Genomic DNA, 16,404 nt, shown 5'->3' with positions numbered 1-16,404 from the left:
GATATGCAACACTTTGTCTTTTGTGTTGAAAATAGCGCCACCTGCAGGAAGTTGTTATTTAATAACTTGAGTATTCTTTGGGTTATCAAAATTCTTTTAATATCTTTTTGTCATGACGGTCCATAGATGCTGTGTGCAAAGTTTGATGCAAAACGATGAAATTGCCTCGGAGGAGTTCAAAAAAGTAGGTTTGCGACATTTTGCGAATTTGCGGAAAAAAAACTCAAGGCGAAAATGGGCGTGGCCTATATCACGAGATTCAGCAAAACTCAGTGAACGCGTGGATATAAGATTTTTGAATGATTGATGAAGTATGTGGGAGTTATTAGCCAAAATGCACTTTCCTTTATTATAGCGCCACCTAGTGGTGAAAATTCAGGATGACAATAGATTATAAAATTTTTCCAGGTGTGACTTATATTTAAAGTTTCATAAGGTGCCTGCTCGGGCCCTAATAAAGCTAAAAAAGTATTAGCATCAAACTGTAATTATAGTATCCATGCACAGTGGCCCCTTTAAGAATATTATATATATTACTGATTATGCATGATGCATTATTGTGTTTATCACTTTAATCTTGCTGATGCTAAATGTGTAGCTATTTTTTTTCTTCCATACATTGTATATATGCATGCAGTGAACAAGTGAGTGAACAGAAGAAAAATCTGAATCAAATCAATATTTGGTGGGATCACCCTTTGCCTTGAATCCAGCATCAATTTTTCTAGGCATTTTTTCCACACCTGCCTAATACTTTTGCACAGTACTGTATATAGTATATTATATATAGCAATAAAGTTTTATTAATATAATTATATTATTATTTATTGATCATATTATGTATTGATTATTGATATAATAATGATATTGATATTGATAATATGAATCTGCAAAATAACTAGAAATTAAAGCTGTCAGATAGATATACAATATTTGCCTCTGAAAATAGAAATACTCAAATAAATTGTGTCAAACTGTACTTAGTTATTTTCCACCACTGTAGATTATTACTTTTTTTTAATGGGCTATGCCATCCTCTTTCCAAGCACCCACTGACAACTTCCTCCGAAAAAATTTCCCAAATAGAAGTAGGCATATTTCTAAATTACTTTCTAAACAGCTGCAATAAGCCCAAGAGCACTCAGCCTTCTGTTATTGTATTTCATTATGTATCCCACTGAAGATACACCACAACTCTACTTGAAGTGGAGCCTTACATCCTCAGAAATCTGTATCAATATGAAGGTGGGTGGTTGTGAATGGATGACAGATTGTTTTCTGCTTGTGGTTGCACTTGTTTGTATCTTTATACGTCTGTGTTGCCTGTGCAGCTGCAGTCTTTTTTCTTTAGTGTGTGATGCAACCAACAGTTGACACCTGTGACATCAGTATGTTTTGATGGCAATGAGTCACACTCATTATGTTACCTCTCAGAAAGATTACCAAGCATTTTACAGTCTAAAAGTCAGGAAGTGTGATACTGATGTTCGAAAAACATTTGTGCACAACAGTGCTAGATATTGAGTGTTGATGTCTTACCTGTGAGTGTCTCAAGCAGATTGTGAGCAGCAGAATGAGTGAGAAGAAGGCCATGCTGGTTAGCAGGGTTAGCTGGAGTTAGTTTAGAGAGGCCTTGCCAGTAGAGCTGCATCCACTGTTAGTGCACAACCGTCAGCAGTGGTCTACAGGTAATCCACTGAGCTGAACAGGAATGACTCCAGGTCTAGAAGATGGTTAGTGGCATGAGTAAAGGTCACAGGGTTAGTTGTCCAGGCATTGGAAATTAACAGCTTTTTTCTTGAGGTATTCCAAAAATTTCGCTGCTAACCAGGGAGGGCAGTGGGTCCTCTCATTAGCACGAGGCTAACGTTCTCCCTCTGGTCTCTCTCTCTCTTTCTCTCCCTCTCTAGGGAGAGCTGCTTAAGCAAATGAATGATTCAGGGTTGAGCTCATAAGGCCAACTTAATAAATAATGAGATCTATTACTCAACTCTGTGCTCTGTGTGCTCTGTGTGTGTGGTGTGTAAGGTTACATTTTGGGGGGGTATCTGACACCTGGCAGCCGGGAAGACGGTGTGGGGCGGGACTTAAATGGGAGGAGAGATAATGCATGCATGTTTGTGTGTACATGTAGTTTCAGAATCATAACTCAGCTGCAAGTTTAGAGCTCTTCAATGCCAGGCCCCCTGTTGTCAAAGCACCTAGAGAGAGTTTAATAGGTGAAAAACTAAGTTAAGTAAATTCAGAATGTGTGTGTACCTGTATGTATCCATCAAATGCAGGGTGCACTGTGACTTTTCCCTTGTTTGGTAGCAGGTTGACTTGGTAATGATCCACACATCCCACTCCCTGCTCCCAACGTAGTGAGAATGCACGTGCAGACACATTCATGACACGTACTCCCCGCACATGTGCTGGCACTCATGAAAGACAGGAACGGGAGAAATGGAGTCAGAGAGGTGGAGGAAGTTTCAGTAATTTGATGAGAAGGCGATCAGGGCAGGTGATAATAAAGGGGTGTTGACTGGTGCAACTCCTGTAAAATCGACTACCTGTGTTTACAGTCAGAAAGGCAGCGCTCCCTGCTGTCACTCCCCTCACTCTCTCTGCGCTCACGTTGTAGCTGCAGCCGTCCACCAGCCCTGTAACCACGGCAACCCGCTCCTTCTTGGGTACAGTGAGTGTGTTTGTGACTGAGGTGTTGGCCACTGTGACTCTGTGAAAGTCAAACTCTCCAAACGCACTGTCCCAGCTCACAGAGACAGAAGAAGAGTTCATGTTGACTAAATGAAGGGCGCATAATCCTGCTGGGCCTGGAAACAATTTTTTTTTGTTGCAGTTTTACACCTTAAGTTTTCATCACTTGACTTAATTATTTATTTAGATTTTTTTTTATCCTGCCTCTCTGAAATACTGTGCAGGATTGAAGCCTGTGTGTTTGTGTGTGTCTTTGAGTGTCTCTTACGTGTGCTGAACTCTCTGTGGACTGCTTGACTGGTGTCTGAGCCAAGCACACTCTGAATGTTGACACCATAGTCTGACCCCGGGATCAAACCCCTGATCTCATAACGTGAGCCCTGAACAAGCACCTCAATCCATGCTGTCCTGTCCACAGACTGCAGGCCAAAAACAAGCTGAGAAAAACAGAAAGGAATCTTTAAAATCTTAAAAAAAAAACAATTCAATTTTCAATTACTGGCTGCTTTACCAAGACTGTATATGTACTATTGCTTGTAGGTTTAATGTGGGTTTGTATCGTGCTTGCATGCAATGTGCCTGGTCATTCTTCCTGGCCATGGCCTTACGGAGGTCATACATCTTTAAAGAGTTTGTAACTGAGCCTGTGGTGCGTTGACAACAGTTGCTGAGTAACCAACAGGTAAGTGCAAAACCTGACGCAAGTGGCCTTGAAAAAAAATACTGAGTAATGTGTGTGTAAGTCAAATGACAATGACGAACAACATAACACACATCTGTCCGGAAGTAACTGTGGTGTATCAGCCTCTCATGCCTGTCTGCACTGTGATTGCTTAACTGAACAGATGCAAGTATATACAAGTCTTACCTTGTACCCCCCCAGATGTCCTGGTGGTGGTCTCCAGGTGACAAACACAGACGTCACTGCCTGCTCTGAAAGAGCCACTTCCTGTGGTTCTTCTGGAACTTGGAGAAAAAATTTGCAACAATATGGGATACCATGTAATCACACAAAGTTATCATACTTGTCCACTATGGGTAATATACATGTGAATACAGGTCTGAGGGTGAACTTTTTAAATCCTTTATAGGTTCACTTTGAACCAGCAGGAGGATATACTGGAGGGGGACTTTTACAACAGTATGAATAATTTAAAGTACAATCATCATTATCATTGTAAAAGCACTGGAAAAGGCACACCATTTCTCTTGTAGCTGGTCCCTCTATGCTTCACAGCTTGTGCTCTAATTTCTATTCTGACAGTGATTTATTTCGAACGACTATCCTACTCTGCCACACTATTGTAATAAAATGTTATCAGTGAAGTGAACTAAGGCTGAAACCAAGCACTGATAAAAAATAATTTCCTTTTTGTCTCTCATGGCTTACATGGGAACCTGCACCCCTTAGAGAAATCTGCATTTTCTTTATAATCTAACTTAATCTAATGTGTATTTTAAGTCGTATTTGCATATTTCTGCTCTTCTATTTCGCTTCTACTATTAATTTCCTGCTACATTCATTTTGTAATCCAAATAATTTTCTTTTTCTCTCTCTTCCTCCCACATACATGCAAATGTGGGCACTCACACGAACAGTATTTGGTGCCAGTTACTGCATTTGTCTGATTTCTTTTCAGTGGGGTTGGATGAGGTTCTTATCCACAGTTAGTGTAATACAAACAGCAGATGACGGTCGGCACGCCCGCAGTTTGGAGAAGCATGCAGGAGTGCTGCTGCGCCTGTCAATAACAGTAAATTGCTTGGCCTTCATAGCAGTACTACTGCCTGCTTCTCTAAATACTGACTAGGGAGAAGTAACTCATACAACCCCGCTTAAAAAATCCAAACTATCCCTTTACACTTACTAGTATTGAGAATCAGAGTAGTAGGTTTACTCCTTCTTTTCCTGCTGGTACTGATCACTTCAATTGTATATTGCCTCCCTGGAGCGAGGCCTTCAAAACTGTAGGATCTGTGAACACACAGTTCTAGCAGTCAGCGCTTTTAAGCTCAAGCTCTGTGTAATCCATGTTGCCCTCAGTTAGTGTTATTAGAAAAACTTTAGATCTTGTGATTGTAATTCTAGTCTCATAAAGCTGTTATAATCTGCACACTGACTGACAAGAGTGACACTGACCTGGCCTCCTGATGAGAAATGATCAGCTCCTGTCTGGATGTTCTGTTTTTGATTGACAGGATGAGTCCGCTTGCAACTCCCCTGACCATACCCCAACGAATGCATATGGATGATGTGGTTTTATTGACAAGAGACACCTCCACTGGACTCGGAGCTGGTGTATAAAAAACATTACACGTAGTTAGTTAGAATAGACAGCATGTGTATGTGTGTGTGTGCCTGCATACCTGCAGTGATGTTGACGGTGACAGGGGAACTGTCTGTGAAGAACTCCTTCTCTGTTCGTACTGCAAAGTGGTAGAGTCTGCCTGGAGTCAGACTAGAAAACGTTGCACTCCGACTGAACACCTTCTGCACCTTTAGCACATATGATACACAGCCTGATTATAATTCTGACAGTAACAGCATTAGTTAGAGGCAAGATTCATATTTTTTTACCATGTAGGAATGGTCACAGTTGAGGCAGATGACCTCGTAGCTGTGAGCCTGTCCTGGTGCTGGATCCCAAAGCAGCTCAATGGATGAATCTGTCACCACACCTTCCCTCACTTTGTTAGGAGGAGCCAGACCTTAAAATCACAAACCATATCCCACAATCCATACTATAATTATGCCTGTAACATACTGAAAAAACGAATTAACTTTGGTTGGAGATATTATAAAAACCTGGGTATTTTGTGATGTCTAATATCTATTTTTAAAAGGGGTTAATTGCTGAAATTAATTTGTACACAAATGTTCCACAAAAAATCCAAACATCACACTCATTAAAAGTTCTAATAACCTATAAAAAAAGCAGGATAAAGTATGTTTGTATAATTTTGTTTTAAAAAAAAACAGACTTTAATATGATATTAATTCTGCGCTCCAGGCCACCTGTCTTATTTTTTATTTAGTAACATAGACAGAAAAAAAGCTCAGTCATGTCTTTGTTTTGCCTTGATTTTGGGTTTGCCACAAAGGAATCTGACTGGCAATAAAGACTGGCTCATAACAAGGTAGAATATTGATCACACAATACAAAGGCCTGTCTTGAAGGTATGGCCTCAATTGTGCTGGTTTTTGTGATCAGTAAATGTTGAGTTATCCACAAATATCTTTAAAAAATAATAAAATAAATACCAAAAAGGTAACCAGTAAAGTCATGCCCGTATTGCTGCAATATGCAAAAGATGAAGATGTGAAAAAGTACTTTTACTTGATGCCAAATGACGATAGGTGGTGCAATAGAAAGCCGGATTACCAGCCATTATCATGTCTGCTTCAACTGGTATGTGCATTTGTATGAGCTAGTGTTTACTGAGGCGACTCACTTGTTCTAACGGGGCGGGTGCAGTAAGGTGGTCCCATCTGCTCTCTGCTGGTGCTGTACACTCTGAGTTGATGCTCTGATCCTGGGCTGAGGTTGCTAAGGGTTATGATATGAACGCCAGCAGGGAGGGCGTACCAATCACATGTGTTCCCACACAATTCCTCACACGCACTGTCACCCACTCCTGGACATACACACACTTTCACCCCATCAAACAGACCCAGCTGTGGAGGCAGGATGTATAGTTGTGCAGAGTTTGTGCCCACTGAAAGAGGGACTGCTTCCTGAACTGGCAATGGATCTACACATAGCGAGGGAGAAACAGAGACAAAGATAGTTTATAAAATAAATTGCATGTCAGAAACTAATAGCTACTTTGTTAAGAGATAGGTTCACACTTTTTCAAGTCTTAAAACAATAGTCAGGTGCCCATATGAACACAGAAACACGTTTAGCTCCCTTTAGTCATTCATCCTGTCCATACTGGCCATAGGGGACTGTATAGTGAAATTCCCCTTTTTGTTAAGATCCTTCCTTTGCAACTCAATAGGGAAACACTGTCTGGGGAAACACAAAAAGGGAAATTTATTCTACAAAAGCTTTAACTTTGAAAGATACCCACTGGCTACCTCCGACTACAGAGGCCTCATTTTAGCTTCTGATAAAGTTTTGAATGCATTTGTGCACAAAGTGAGGACGGTGGATTTTGTCTCTCAACACTTACATTGTAAACACATTTGGACGGAATCATTTACAGGCCAATAAGCACAGGAGGGAGGATCACAGCAAGCAAAACTTTTATCAATGTTCATATAGGCACCTGCCAATTGTTGTGAAATGTATCCTTTAGAGGCAGCATTACTGTTTCTCTTACCTGTTGTGTGTACGATGCTGGTCCTCTTGCTCCTATCCTTTCCCCTCAGAGAAACCACTTCAACTTCATAAGTCTGACCTGGAGTAAATGTGCCCAAATTAACACACACAGACTCATCTACCCAGTATGCACCAGGGCTGGACTGGTTTATCCACAGTGAGGTTGGAGTGGGGTCAATGAGAGGGTGGTATGTCAAATAATAACCATCTGGTGGGCCATCAGGCGGACTGGTCCAGCAGACTGTCAGATTTCCTGCCGTGCTCGTTACCTCCAGACCGCTAGGGGCCCTCACTGCTGAGAGGCACACAAGGAACAAACCCTAAACATTATTTAATATGTATTAAATTATCTGCAAAACACAGTTAGGCATGGTTTTTGTTTGAAGAATTACTGGGATCATACTGTACTTTTTAACCTCTAACATATCTCTGGTTGAAAAAGTTCACACAATAGACAAATAAGTGTGTAATTAATGGAGCAAAAGTACCATGAGAGCAAGGATCAAGCAAACAATGGTTGCATTCTGCCTACCCTGCTTCAGGGTCTTGGTATTGTTGATGCTAGCTTACTGTCACACTGTCATAGCTTACTGGGACACTTGAAAAGAACACAGCCATCACTAATGTTATTATATATATTTGACATGTCAAATATCTAGTGTGTAAAAGACCTGCTATATGCTTACCAGTCTGTACAGCTAAAGGCTCTTGCCCACAGCTCTCTATCCCATGCTGGGTGACTGTGTAAACATCAACCCTGTATTTCCTGTAAGACTCCAGCCCTCCAATCACAGCGGTGTATGACTGCATCCCACTCGTATCTGACACGCTGGAGATGTTGCTCATTCCAACTATCCTCTCTTGTCTTGAAGAGAAGTCCACGTAGCGCACAACAAATATCCATCCAACCTTTAACAGTGCATCTGTCAGCATCCAGTGGATACTAATCTGACTGACAGTAATGGGGCCAACAGTGATATTTTGAGGCGGAAGAGGTCCTGTAAGAAAGAGAACATAAACATTTGAAGTTCGCACAAGATGTTGCTTGTGTAACTTATGTCTGTGTGTGACAGGTTGTGAGCAGACTCACTAGTGTATGCAGTCTGTGTTTGTCCCAGGCTCCAGGTGGAGCCAGCAGGATGAGAGCCTCGAAGGGTGAAAGAGTAGATGCTCCCTGGAGATAAACCTGCCACAGTTACCCCTCTGGAGGAGAGAGAAATGGGGACCCTGGCAATTTTTTTAATACTGCTCAGGCTATATGTCCCCTTTTTGTCCTCAGACTCCCTGCTTCTATCTGCTTCACCTTGACCTGACTCTCCATCTGCCTCCTCTTGGTACTGGAGGAATATTTCCAAAGATGACAGATTAAGAAAGTTCAATGGTGAGAGGTCACCCCAACAAAGCTCTACCTGATGCTCTGCCACCTGAACCAGGTCAAATGAGAACAAGGCAGCAACTGGAGGAACTGTGAAAGAGGGAGAAATGAACATCATAGCAACTTTAGAAGTAAATGAGAGGAAGAAGTGCTCACAAGTTATATGGTTTGGATGAATTTGTAAGTGTTTTGCATAACTCATTGAGCAATACCATGGATAAAGCATTAACAAGAAACATCTAGTCCTCAAAACTGTCTCTTACTCTGGTACTGGCAGATGTAGGGTAAGGGGATGTTACAGAAGAATGGAGTCAGAAAGTGTCCTGCCCCTGTGGCATTCCTTTGAAAGGCAAAACAGTCAGTCTGATTGGCAGGCAGTAATGACGTCATAGTGTCCGTCAGGTTATAGACTGAGCCATCAGACCAAAGAGGTTGTCCCTCTTCCTGTGGGGGTGACAGAAGAGAGACATTATGCACTGTAGCGTATACATGGCAGATATCACCAGCTTACAGTCATTAAAGATAATGTATCAAAAACTAAACTCCTGTTTAAGGAGTAACTGCTAAAGTGGATTTGGTCAAACCAAATTTGGTGACAATGCTCAAAATTTGTAGGAAAGATACCTAAACCTGATTTGGACACAGTTCATAATGATGGAAAATCAATCTAGATGCAATTGGGTGTGGCTTCTCTCACATAAACACACCGATTATTTGCTTTCATCATTTATTTCTATAATATATGTATTTTTTATACTAACTTTTCTACAAGCATTTTGTTAGAAAATAATCAGAATTATTTTAGGAGAAATGTATGTCATATCATTTCTATAGGTTCCTTTACACAAAAGATGTGTAAAAATATTTTTTTTTCTACAGGGGTATTGATAAGTGTTAACAAATTGTTGTGCAGGAAGGTTTAATCATGTTGCAGAATATTCTATTAAATATTGTCCTGCAGTTCTCTTCCCACATGTTCCTCCAAATCTGCATGATTTTGACAGTATTGCAGGACAGAATAACTACTAAACTCCTCAAGGCTATAAAAAGATTTCAGTGTTATGTAAATATTTAATCAAAGGGTTTTCTTGACAAATCCCTCTTAAATGATATAAACTATAAACGTATTCATTAATATTTATGAAAATTCTCAAACGTGATCCGTTGTGAGAAAAGGCTATTAAATAATACATAAATATGCACATTCTCAAAGAACCATTAACTATTCTGACTATGTAAATGTAAAATCACAATACAAAGTAATTATTTATTATGACTCTGAGTGATAAGATAAAAAGAAAAAAAGCCTATTCTCCAAAGAACCACTCTCTCAAAATGTGTATATGTGTAATAAGGCTACCTGCTGGTCATTGAGTCCAGTCCACAGCAACAGCAGGTTGTTGTGGCTCAGCAAGCGAGAAGATATAAAGAGAAAATCTTCCAGGGTCTTCAGGTCAGCCAGGTTACTTCCAGCTACCAGCTTCCTGCAGCTGTGCCGGGCATCACTCCAGCTCAAACCTGTCCTTCTTACAGTGTAGCAGCTTCTCCCAGTGGCCAACCAGTCATGGGGGCACTGAGCTGAAGGTAGAGATATTAAGGTCGATGATCAAGTTGTGGTCATGTGTTTCTAGTAAAGCAAAGGTGTACAATACCTGTTTCAAAGCCAAAGCTGAGTCTCTGCCTCAAGGTCATACCAAGGTGTTTGAGAAATGTAGCCACCACAACTTTGGCCTTTAAACGTGTGCCGGGCTGGAGACCTTTCACTGTGTACTGAGAGCTTGCCTCTGATGAGTTGATGTTGAAGACATGTGTGACAGATTGTGTGTTCGTGTTGTATAGACTCAAGGTGGATAGGCTTTGTTGTTTGTGAAGTTTCCATTTCAGGAGGACAGTAGTCGCAGTGCTGTATACATGAAGGGAGGACAGGGAGACTGGAACTGGACACACAGAGAAGGGAAAGAGTAGAGACAAGATAAAAGATGTCCACATTAATAAATTATACTCATCAATTATGTTATTTGTTCTCCATCGGGACTGTAATATTCAGAGTCCAGACACTCACTGAAGTCAAAAGTCTTTTCCTCAAGTGTAGTGTCATTTCTGCTGGCTCTCAGTGTGATGTTATATCCTCTCAGGTCCTCGACCAATCGTAGAGACATTTTACAGACAGGGGAGCATGCTGAATGATCAATAGGCTCCACATACACCTACAAGAGGAGGTGAGAATCAATTTAGGTCTCATAATAAAATGACAACTTAAAACATCTTCCATATAAAAATGAATGAAAGTGAACCCGAGCATATCTGCATTATCTCCTTCTTGTGTTTTTACCAGATGGTTGCTTGCAGTACTGCAGGTGACTGTGTAGGTGTCAGGATATTTAGTGGAAGGGAAGGACTGAAATACAACTTCGACCTCAACAGGGTTTAAATGCTGTTCACAGGTCAGCAGGGCTACCTGAGGAGGAGGAAAGTAACGTCCCAGGAGGAGCCACAAATTCCTTTAATACAATTACAATACACCTGGAAAGATGAATAGCTTAATCGAAAATAAACTGCCGAAGTTTGCTGGACTTACCTGCCATAAACTAGCAAGAAACCACAGACGTTCTGTTCCACCCATTGGAAATGTCACTCCATCTCATCAAGCAGTCACGGTGCCACCTGGATACATCCGGTCACTTCCAGGAGGAGAAACAGCGGATGCTGGCTGCGCTTTCAGATATTGATATGCACATAAATAAGCCTAAGACAACACTTACCCTGTGCGTAAACATCGGCTGTGGAAAGTCCCAAACTATTTAGGTCGCTGACGTACAACGGGGCACCAAAAAGTTAACTGTTTGTAACTTTTTCAGTTGAAAAGTCTAGATTATGCAGGACTTTGAATTTAGCGCGCACTCAAAGTCAGCGTTCAATGGCTGTTTCCCCCCGAGAAGCAAACATTTATGTGAAGAGATAGAGGGAGAGGGAGAGAGAGAGAGAGAGAGAGAGAGAGAGATTCAAGTCCAACCCAATTTGTTCTGGCTCTTTGTTGGGATAAGAGCAATTCACCATGGCAACCATGGACACATGGCCACTCCAGAGCTGGGCTCCCGAGGAGAGGAGAAGTGGGGGACGTTGGGGATGTATGTGGGGCATACTGAGCAGAAGAAGAGAAGGATGTGGTGGGGACTTTATGGGAAATTGAGATTTGCTCAATGGGCAAAGACCCCTCATTCATGCCTCTGGCCCAACACTCAGCCAGTCAGTCACAGCAGACAAGTCAAGATTTTGTTTTTACAACCTCTAAAATAAGCACGGGCTCTAAATTGTTCATAACAGTGCAGTGGTGGTGAGAATGGTTTGGCTCGGATGTGGGGTGTGGTGGAAGGGCTGGCCCATGTGGAATGACAGGAATGTGAAAGGGAGAAATGATTGACAGATATGAGAGCGGAGTCCACTGAGGGGTTCTGTTATGAAGAGGTGACTCCCACACGGCAATAACCTCTCCGAGGTGAAACACAAACACATGTCAGCAATACAGATGCTGAATCAGGATGAGTGTGTGTGTGCTTAATAAGGTTAAAAACTCATAGGGTGTGTGAAAAGGACACATTGCAGGTCATGAGTGCAGTCAGTCTTGCAATGATTCAGACAAAGACACTGTTAAATCTTTTATTTCTCTACTTTAAAATATAGAAACTACAAAGAGCGCAAAGGTCACATTTTAGAAACTCATTAAACTTTTCTAAGACAACAAAGCTTCACATTTCACTTTCTTTTGTACAGAGGCTAAATTTATCTCCTAAGACAAACCAAAATCCATATACAATGTCTGAGCCCAACAGTGAATATATAAAAAATGCATCAACATAATATCAATTGTTAATATACAGAAGAATAAGGCTAATGGTATCATACCATCATTTGAAAGCACTAGAAAACTCACTGGCTTGGCACAGCAGGTCTCGAAGAAAATAAAGACTAATGTGCAGAAAACTACTTGAAAACAATCTCACTCTTTCATCAGTTATTTTCAATTTCTTTAGTCACAACTAAAGCCAGTGTTGTACGCTGTACTATTATGACAAATAAATGAAACATGGCTGGTTTTCATGCTTGTTCTTCAGTACTGTAAAAACCGGATTCCCCGCCCCACACTATTCATACATTCTCTTTATTTTTAATGCTCTCATTCATTTTCCTGCTTGGACCCTGTTTTTAGTTCCATTGGCAGGAACAGTCCAGAGGTTCTTGGAAGTTGTACTCCACGATTGTGGAGTTACGAGAGCAATAAAGTGTGACAGAGCGAGTCTGGAGTCCACTCTCGCGGCAGCACTTACAGAACCGGGCGTGACTGTTGATGTTAAAGTTGAATATGGTGGCAGACGGGCATTTTCCATCACAGGAATAGACTGTTACCTGGAAGAGGAGGGAGAAAAGATGATGACAGGTGGAGACATACAGCAATGCATATCTGTAGGGCATTATAAAGCAATTTATAATGACTTATAGGTCATGTATCATAATGCTTTATAATTGCTGGATGTTTACTGATATTGTTTTGCAAGTCCATGTCGAGAATGCATTAGAAAGATAGTTATAATGTATTATAGGGTTGGGTGTCCCCTATATTCACATTATAAGGCATTGTAACAGTGATTAAAATGCATTATAAAGAGATTATAATGTATTACAATTATGCGTTATTATAATAAACTATGATCCTTGCAAAAAAAAAGGTTTATGATTGAAAATGCTTTAGAATGGGTAATAATTGCTATAGTGCTTATGACTAAAAATTAAATAGTGCAATAAATGTATTATAATGCATTATAGGTATGTTTATAATGATATATAGACGTGGGCATTGTACAATGTGTTGCATTTAAAAAAATGATATAAAAATGTCTCTCTTCTCTCACCGGTGCATTGCTCCTGCAGTCATCTTTTCGAATGGTAGTCCGAATGGCCACACGTTTGCATGTCTTACCATCCTCTTTACCTACACACATGTTCATACAGAAATAAGATGCATGCACAGAGTAACAAACCCCAGACACACAGTACTTCCAGAGAAATAACATCACTAACACGACATCCCATTTAAGAGCAGAAGATGCAAGTTCAAACATCCACAAAGAAATGCGCACACTGGTGAACATACGCTCACTCACAAACACACTCTTTGATAATTTTACAGCAGAGATCTGTCACTCACACAAGCCTGAAAGGCCTATTGAGCGGGGCTCTTTGTTGCCCAGCAGTTGGAGCTTGCTTTGATTGACAGGCGGGTGACGGGGGCCACAGTTCTCACAGCAGAGATTCGGCTCTCCTATTGGCCACTGACCTAAACTTAACCTTACTTTTCAGCCAATCAAAGCTGCTCAAAAGGATTCTGTGTAGGGCTGGAATGTATGAAAAGAGGACATGAACTCCAGCTTTTTTTCTTAATGGATTACAACTAGTGTTAACACTTCTCTATTACATTTATGACTACATCTGATGGATGGTTTCACACTAGAGATTTATGCAACTTTAGATGTTTTTCATGTTGTACTGTGTTTTGTGTGTTAACCAGTGAGAGGAAGAAAATGAAAAGACACACAAGCATAAAAATAGACTTGCACCGCACACATTCACATAAGGCTTGAAAGTGCAAGTGACTGAGTCACTGAGTGTCAGGATGCCAAAGAATCATTATGAGTGGGATAGTGCAAGGTGGTGGTACCTGTGTCACAGTTAGTACTACCAGTGGGTGTTACAGGATTAACGGTAAATGGTAAAACACCCACTCCAGAACCTGGGAGCATCGTCAGGATCGCAGCCGTCGAGTTCAAAGAACGTCATGAGAACACACACACACAAGGTTACGTTTGGTTCAGAAAACACAGTTCAGCATCACACACAAACACGCACACAGAAGATGGAATCAGTGCAGCTGGCATGCACATGGATTTCACTTCTCTTTTGGGCGACTCCAGGCAGCCAGCCAAGGAACTCAGTCATTCGATGTACTACAAAGAGCAGCTCAGCAGGGCAAACTCTAACCCCTGCACCATCTCGCATCCTCATTGGCAAAACGCTCACCATGGAGCACCCTGATTGGCCAAACTGCAAGGTCGCTGCAAGAGCAGGAAAGCGGGCGAGGCTGCAAGGCCGAATCCACAGAAAAAGAAAATGTCACCACTGCATGTTTATTAAAGCTTTAATCCACACAACCTAGAACAGCCTTATTACTTAATACCATTTTGTAGACATGAAGAACGGTTCACAGGTCGTCATCTTGAAAGCAAGTTAAGCAAGCTGTTTTGACTTATCAATTGCATTAAATGTCGCAATATTTCAGATTTCTTTTCACTTTTCCACCAAACATTCTGAGTCTGAGCTGTGCTGCTATTAAATATGTTAACATTACATTTGGGGACAAACTGGGAAAGGCAGGAATTGTGGAAAATGTTGTGATAGGCCAACAATAGCATTTAGCTCCACCCTCTACCACAGGCCACACCCCCAACCACTCAGCCAATAAGCCCATCCACTGCCAGGCAACAAGGCGCTCACCCGTCTGATTGACAGCTCAAAGCATTACCAAAAGCATCAACTAAATTTGGAGACTCACATGTCCTGCAGCACCCGTCCACATAGCTCTGAACCACACCGCCATTCTGTAAAAGAGAGGAAGACAGAAAACCAGACTTAATGGGAAACACATTCTAGGACAACAAAGTATGGAAGTCCATTTCCACCAATGTGAAGGTAAAAGAAAAGACTGAGTAAGTCATTGTAAAGACAAACTTGTGTCTCATTGTTTTATGATACTAAGTCATTACTTACTTATAGGTTTATGAAAGTACATGAGTCTTTTTGCAAGACAAAGTCACTATTTTGAGAAAATTTCTCATCATTTTGTGATTCTAAATCTGTATTTCTAGAACATTTCTCATTTTGATCTGCACCATCCTTCATTTTTTTACTTCACAAGCCTAAGTTTTCCTCTATAGTTCTTCTCTGCGTGGTGTAAATGGGCTTACATACCACAGAGTCCCAAAAAACTCTAAATCTTTAATTGGGGGAAAAAAATTGCTTTAAGTTGACAGATAAACATTCAACTGCTCCATCAAAGAAAATACACTGAATCTTTGTGTTTCATGCTGTAAAAAGACTGAGCATTGATGGGAGCATAGTACCTTAGTTTAATTCTGACACTGTGCTGATTTTTTATTGTATTACATTCAATTTTATAAACTAGCATTATGCAATAAACAGGTCCTAACTGAAACTTAATGTAAACAACAAGTGGCTGCAAGAGTTTGAGCCTAAATTTAAATATATAAATTACATTTGGAGGTCCTGACCTGAAGACACTCTGTGTCATTGAAAGGTGGGCAAACCACCCCCGAGGCGAGTATCACAGCTCCCACTGCTGTTTCCATGCAGTCGTACCGTGTACAGTTCTCCACCCAGGAACTCCCTGACTGCACACACAACCAGAATCAATACTGCTTAAAAATAAAAACTAGTGCATTGAGCACGTGTAGAGGTGTTTGTTCTTACAGCGAAGAGCTCTGTTGTCCCGTTCTCATTGGTGAAAGTACAGGAGACATTTTTACATGAGCCGCAGCACACCTGAGGGTCTGTGGATGTTACATACACCTGGTGCTAAAAAGATGAAGCAAATGCAGAAATGAAGATGTGGAAGGCAATCAGGGAATCAGGAAAATCAGAAAAGTGCTACTCTCAATGACTATAATTTATATAGAATATAATAGCTGTGATAAATGTGCTGGATACATACTGGCCCACATTTTTGGGAGCAGTTGACGGAGGTAATTTCCATGGCATAGAAGCCAGAGTCTGGATCTTTGTGATGCAGGCAGTGGACAGTGTAACACAGCTCTCCTTCAAAGTACTGAACCAGAGACTGGCCCGGGCCCAGCACTGTTACTCCTTGGAAAAGACACACCTCTGCCTTCTCTATACACACAATCACACACAAACTTAGGATAAATAACCCCATGCTGT

The 16,404-nt window shown here is 41.0% G+C and overlaps 2 protein-coding genes across 2 annotated transcripts in view; both read right to left on the bottom strand.

Annotated features, from left to right (window-relative positions):
* Positions 1-11,325, bottom strand: part of ptprq (protein tyrosine phosphatase receptor type Q) — a 40,635-nt gene extending 29,310 nt beyond the window's left edge. The window contains exons 1-18 of the mRNA XM_059336023.1: positions 10,976-11,325; positions 10,730-10,855; positions 10,460-10,604; positions 10,050-10,334; positions 9,758-9,975; positions 8,661-8,841; positions 8,113-8,487; positions 7,709-8,020; positions 7,024-7,317; positions 6,151-6,450; positions 5,276-5,406; positions 5,065-5,194; positions 4,838-4,991; positions 4,566-4,672; positions 3,566-3,663; positions 2,966-3,134; positions 2,553-2,813; positions 2,260-2,420 (exon numbers count right to left, since the gene is read on the bottom strand). Of these exons, the coding sequence (XP_059192006.1) occupies positions 2,260-2,420; positions 2,553-2,813; positions 2,966-3,134; positions 3,566-3,663; positions 4,566-4,672; positions 4,838-4,991; positions 5,065-5,194; positions 5,276-5,406; positions 6,151-6,450; positions 7,024-7,317; positions 7,709-8,020; positions 8,113-8,487; positions 8,661-8,841; positions 9,758-9,975; positions 10,050-10,334; positions 10,460-10,604; positions 10,730-10,855; positions 10,976-11,020 (3,492 nt within the window). The 5' untranslated portion in view covers positions 11,021-11,325. The remainder of the gene's footprint in view (positions 1-2,259; positions 2,421-2,552; positions 2,814-2,965; positions 3,135-3,565; positions 3,664-4,565; positions 4,673-4,837; positions 4,992-5,064; positions 5,195-5,275; positions 5,407-6,150; positions 6,451-7,023; positions 7,318-7,708; positions 8,021-8,112; positions 8,488-8,660; positions 8,842-9,757; positions 9,976-10,049; positions 10,335-10,459; positions 10,605-10,729; positions 10,856-10,975) is intronic.
* A 741-nt stretch (positions 11,326-12,066) lies between these two features.
* Positions 12,067-16,404, bottom strand: part of otogl (otogelin-like) — a 32,081-nt gene continuing 27,743 nt past the window's right edge. Inside the window, exons 52-57 of the mRNA XM_059335307.1 lie at positions 16,178-16,356; positions 15,937-16,041; positions 15,738-15,857; positions 15,002-15,047; positions 13,305-13,384; positions 12,067-12,801 (exon numbers count right to left, since the gene is read on the bottom strand). Of these exons, the coding sequence (XP_059191290.1) occupies positions 12,601-12,801; positions 13,305-13,384; positions 15,002-15,047; positions 15,738-15,857; positions 15,937-16,041; positions 16,178-16,356 (731 nt within the window). The 3' untranslated portion in view covers positions 12,067-12,600. The remainder of the gene's footprint in view (positions 12,802-13,304; positions 13,385-15,001; positions 15,048-15,737; positions 15,858-15,936; positions 16,042-16,177; positions 16,357-16,404) is intronic.

The sequence above is a fragment of the Centropristis striata genome, chromosome 6, assembly GCF_030273125.1.
Source record: "Centropristis striata isolate RG_2023a ecotype Rhode Island chromosome 6, C.striata_1.0, whole genome shotgun sequence".
Lineage (NCBI taxonomy): Eukaryota > Metazoa > Chordata > Actinopteri > Perciformes > Serranidae > Centropristis > Centropristis striata.
The sequence above is the reverse complement of the archived record's forward strand: the minus strand, read 5'-3'. Positions and strand labels throughout refer to the sequence as shown.